This window comes from Nicotiana tabacum, chromosome 20 (genome assembly GCF_000715075.1).
Source record: "Nicotiana tabacum cultivar K326 chromosome 20, ASM71507v2, whole genome shotgun sequence".
NCBI classification, from domain to species: Eukaryota; Viridiplantae; Streptophyta; class Magnoliopsida; order Solanales; family Solanaceae; genus Nicotiana; species Nicotiana tabacum.
In genome coordinates, this window is record NC_134099.1 from 143402533 (window position 1) to 143406694 (window position 4162).

The 4162-nt window shown below is 33.6% G+C and overlaps 1 protein-coding gene across 1 annotated transcript; it reads right to left on the reverse strand.

Moving 5' to 3' along the window:
• Window positions 1–2739: 2739 nt before the first annotated feature.
• Window positions 2740–3315, reverse strand: LOC142174570 (F-box/kelch-repeat protein At1g80440-like). Its single transcript, XM_075240390.1, has one exon. The coding sequence runs from the start codon at window positions 3313–3315 to the stop codon at window positions 2740–2742; it is 576 nt and encodes a 191-aa protein (XP_075096491.1).
• Between the last annotated feature and the right edge of the window lie 847 nt (window positions 3316–4162).

Consider the following 4162-nt stretch of genomic DNA (forward strand, 5'->3'; position numbering starts at 1 on the left):
AATTGAAAAAAAAAAGAGAAGGATAAAAGGTGAGATCAATAAATAATGAGAAAGAACAGAAGTGGATGTATATCGCTTTTGTTTAAAGCGTTATGCCTTAAAATGCATTAAAATATAGCGCCCTTTAAAAGGGCGTTATATATAACATTCCTAAGAACTAAGCCATGTAGGTGGTGTTGCATTGGCTAGTCTACCCTCTTCATAGGCTTGCCACAAACACCGACGACTAATTTCTTCTTTTGCTATATTGACTCAATACTGTTATATATAGAAAGGTTACCAATTCTTTTTTCCACCTATTTTAATCTCTTGTGTTCAAAAGAATCACATTTTGATTCTGGACTCATTATGAACGCACACCTAATATAACAGACAAAATAGGGGCACTGTGCAATCTCTAACGAACACATGACTGAAAAATACGTGGATGATTATGACATTGATCAAAGTACACCTACAGTAACCCGTATATATGCAAAAAAGAAGAAAAGGGAACACATATTCAATTAGCTTTTGACATCAGCTATGGTGGGATCACATTTGAATCTCGAATTATTATAATCGATGTGAAATATTATTGTATTAATTATTCTCTCAATGTCGGAACGCACGGACACAGTGACGGTGTACATGAAACTTTGTGCAAATAATTAGACATATTATCATAATTTAGCTTGTAAGTAGATTTAAGTTTGAGCCATGTAATTTTAAAGCTTTACTCGATTCTAAATATATTTCACTTTTGTAAACTCGTGAGAAATCGTCAAAATCAGTGAAATCATGTTGAGAAAGAGAGACGATTGAGAGAAACAATGTTTTAAAAGTCGTGAGCGTAAGGCGAGACGCTTTACATATGCATCAATGAGGCGTAAACCCTCAGGCACAAGGCGTAAGACCTATAGGTATTTAATTTTTAGTATTTTATAAAATAATATAGTTACAGTAAATATTTATAAATAGGTAAAATTGCATAAAAATTGAAGAAAGCAATATATATTGTGCGCTCCATTCCCACAAAAAACTAGTCAAAACAATCTATTATACGCTACTTAGAAGCACAAGTAACTTGAGTCGAAAAGAATAACGTTCTTTACGTGTAGGAGCAAAAAGGATGACTAACCTGTAATTTGAACTTCGAACTTGCTGCTATGAAGGAAAATGAAGTTCTCTTTGTATTTGTTAAAAAAAAAAATTGAATATCCGTTGCTTTTGGGAGATATTAGCAGACTAGCGAACAAGATAAAGAATTGGAAAACACCATGAATTAGTGCTTCAATCAATAAAAAAGGTCTTGACTTTTAAATTTAATACATTTCAGTTCCTTTTTAAAACTTTTGAGTAATTAACAAGCTGACTTTTGAGAATTAAAGTATTATATGAAAGACTTATTCAACAAATTTTGTTTTAATTTTAAAAAGTCTCTAGAGCTTACGCCTCACTAAAAAAATGCGTCTCAAACGCCCGGGCATACACCCTAAATTGTTGGACGTACACCTCTTGAAACTTTCGCCCCACGTTATCGCCTCGGGGCGTTTTTTGTGCGCCTCGCCCCAGGGCTCGCCCCGAAAATACCTTTTAAAGCACTGGAGAGAAATATCTAGATCTTTCTTATTATTTTTGTTTTTAAAAGAAAAATGAAATTCGTCTCTATACAAAAGCTATACTACCAAATTGGTGGCCTCAAGCAAAATTTATTAAGGGGCCTTAAGCTTTTTTGCAGCTAAAAAAATAATTGTCACATATATATTTTTATTTAAAGTAAATTTTCTAGTTTTAGGATGCAAAGTTGTTAATAAGTTTTTGCAATCGAATCTCTTTATATTTTTTTTTTCATTTGATAATTTATCCAATTAATCAAATTTTACTTAAGGCATTGAGTAAATCGCTCATTTTTTGAGATTGTATTGAAGTTCAGTTTTTCACCTCTCATTTTTTGTGTGTTTTGAGTAACCTGATTTATATTTTTTAATTGACATGTTTGAATTCTAATATTCGATAACAAGTAATATACACCTATAAGTAAAATTTACTAGAGGTAAAATTTAATTATTAGATAATAAAAAGTTAGAATAATACACAGAAGCAGTACATTGTGTATGGATTGAGTGAAACAAGAGGATATTTAAGAAGGAAAGTGTAGGATGCGAACGAATAGCAAAAGAGATAGCATGTGTATGCTGCGTACAAGCTCCGTTAAGAACAGTTAAACTAGTACATAGCTATAGATTCTAGAGCGACTCCTAGTTTTAAACAAAATAAGGACATCAAGAAGCAATAAAGAAAAGGTTCATATCAAGCTCGTACGTAACAGTTAGTTTGGATGATTGTTATGTATTGTTTTATAATATATTGTATATATTGTATTGTTTATCGTTGTTTCATGATGTCATGTACCAACAATATGAAAAATAAACTTACAATATTTATAAAGAAAAAGTAAGGTACGAGGTAGATTTATTATATAAAACGTAGGGTAAAGGATAAAATAAAATTATTTAATAGTAAAGAAGGAAAAGATGAGAGAAACAAATAAGATAACGATGTGACCACACTTAATCAGTTGTTACATACAGTGTCACTTTTCTTCGTTACGTAATAACAGACTTAACGATACGATACAATAAAATTTAAATAACATTCAAAATCAATATTATATTTAAAATAACAATACGATACAATACAACATGCAAAAACCATCCAAACAAAGATGTAAATAAAAGAGGGAGCGAATACATGAATTTACATGATATATGGAAAGAAGTTATCCTTGATACACCACTGTGACGTGTCAAAGTCAAACAACTCAGCACTTTGCTGAAAGTGATGACCTCGCGTACACGTAGTATAACCGTCAATGACGTGGAAATTACCTTCGGTAAGAATACACTTGCATTCATATCGTTCCATGACCATATTTGGCAACACAATCCACTTGTCTTTTTCAACGTCGTACAACAGAACCGATCTTAGTGCAACATTCTTGTCATCGTTATGTCCGCCGGTGACAAGGACCATCTTCTCCGAATCCGAACTGCATCCGAAAAGTAACCTCTGCTGACCTGGCATGTCGGCCCCGCGACGCCATGACATGGATTTGAAGTTGTAGATGAAAACAGAATCCAAAACCCTCCAAGAAACTGGGTCGAAACCGCCAATCACCATTAAATCCGACCCGACTTCAATAATCTGGCTAAACATCGGCAACCCATCTACCATCTCTGGTATGGGTGGCAAATCGTACGAACAGGCCTTTTCTGGGTCATAGACAGAGAGAGTGGTAACACCATGAGGTTTCGTAATGGTTAACGTAACCATAGTACGTAGTTGAATTTTCTAGGGACGGAACATTAAAGGGAAACTATATAGAGGTTTTCTCATCCGTTTTAAAGTGTTTATCGCTGATTTGTACTGACTTTCACATCTTTTGCTTCTGGAAGAGGATTTCATATATAGTGGGAGAACATGCAGTTTCTTATTTAAAAAATAAATCAATCAAGAAAGCGTAACTAAGAGGAAAGGACACGTGCACACAGGGCTGGATTTCACAACCCCATCAACGGGAAGTTTCTGTTTTTGCTTGTGCTTGAATCAAGTATAAGGAGAGTACTCGGGACTAATTAAACTGTAGTTTTTCATCTAATAGTGGACAAATAGATGGGTCAATTTAATCTGGTGCTCCCACATAACACTCAATCCAAAAACTCGCAAGTGAGTAGGTTTGGTTTGAAACCACTCCAAGCCTAGGTTTGGTAGAAACCACTCCAAGCCTCCTGCAATGTTTTGCTATGAATATTTTTAGTGTGATACCTATTTGATAAATATATATCAACTTTTCTAGCCCAAAACTCCTTTGGTATATTTTTGCTCTCAATATACTCCTTGCCATATTGAGAATAGTGTGGTTCTTTCTTTTTATGATGCTATTTTGTTAAGGTAATCTTGGAACAATCAAAGAATAAGAAACTCCTTTCTTTTCACAAAAAATCTTGAATTCGTTTGAAGTGAATTCTCTGCCTCTATCGGATCGGAGTACTTGAGTTGATAGCCACTTTGTTTCTCCACCATACTCTTGAAATTTTTGAAGGCTTCAAACACCTCTAATTTTTACTTTAAAAAATAAACCCAAATTTTTCAAAAAAAAAATCATCTATAAAAAGAAGAA

Coding starts and splice junctions, on each gene's coding strand:
- LOC142174570 (XM_075240390.1), bottom strand. CDS start 3,315: ATGGTTACGTTAACCATTACGAAACCTCATGGTGTTACCACTCTCTCT.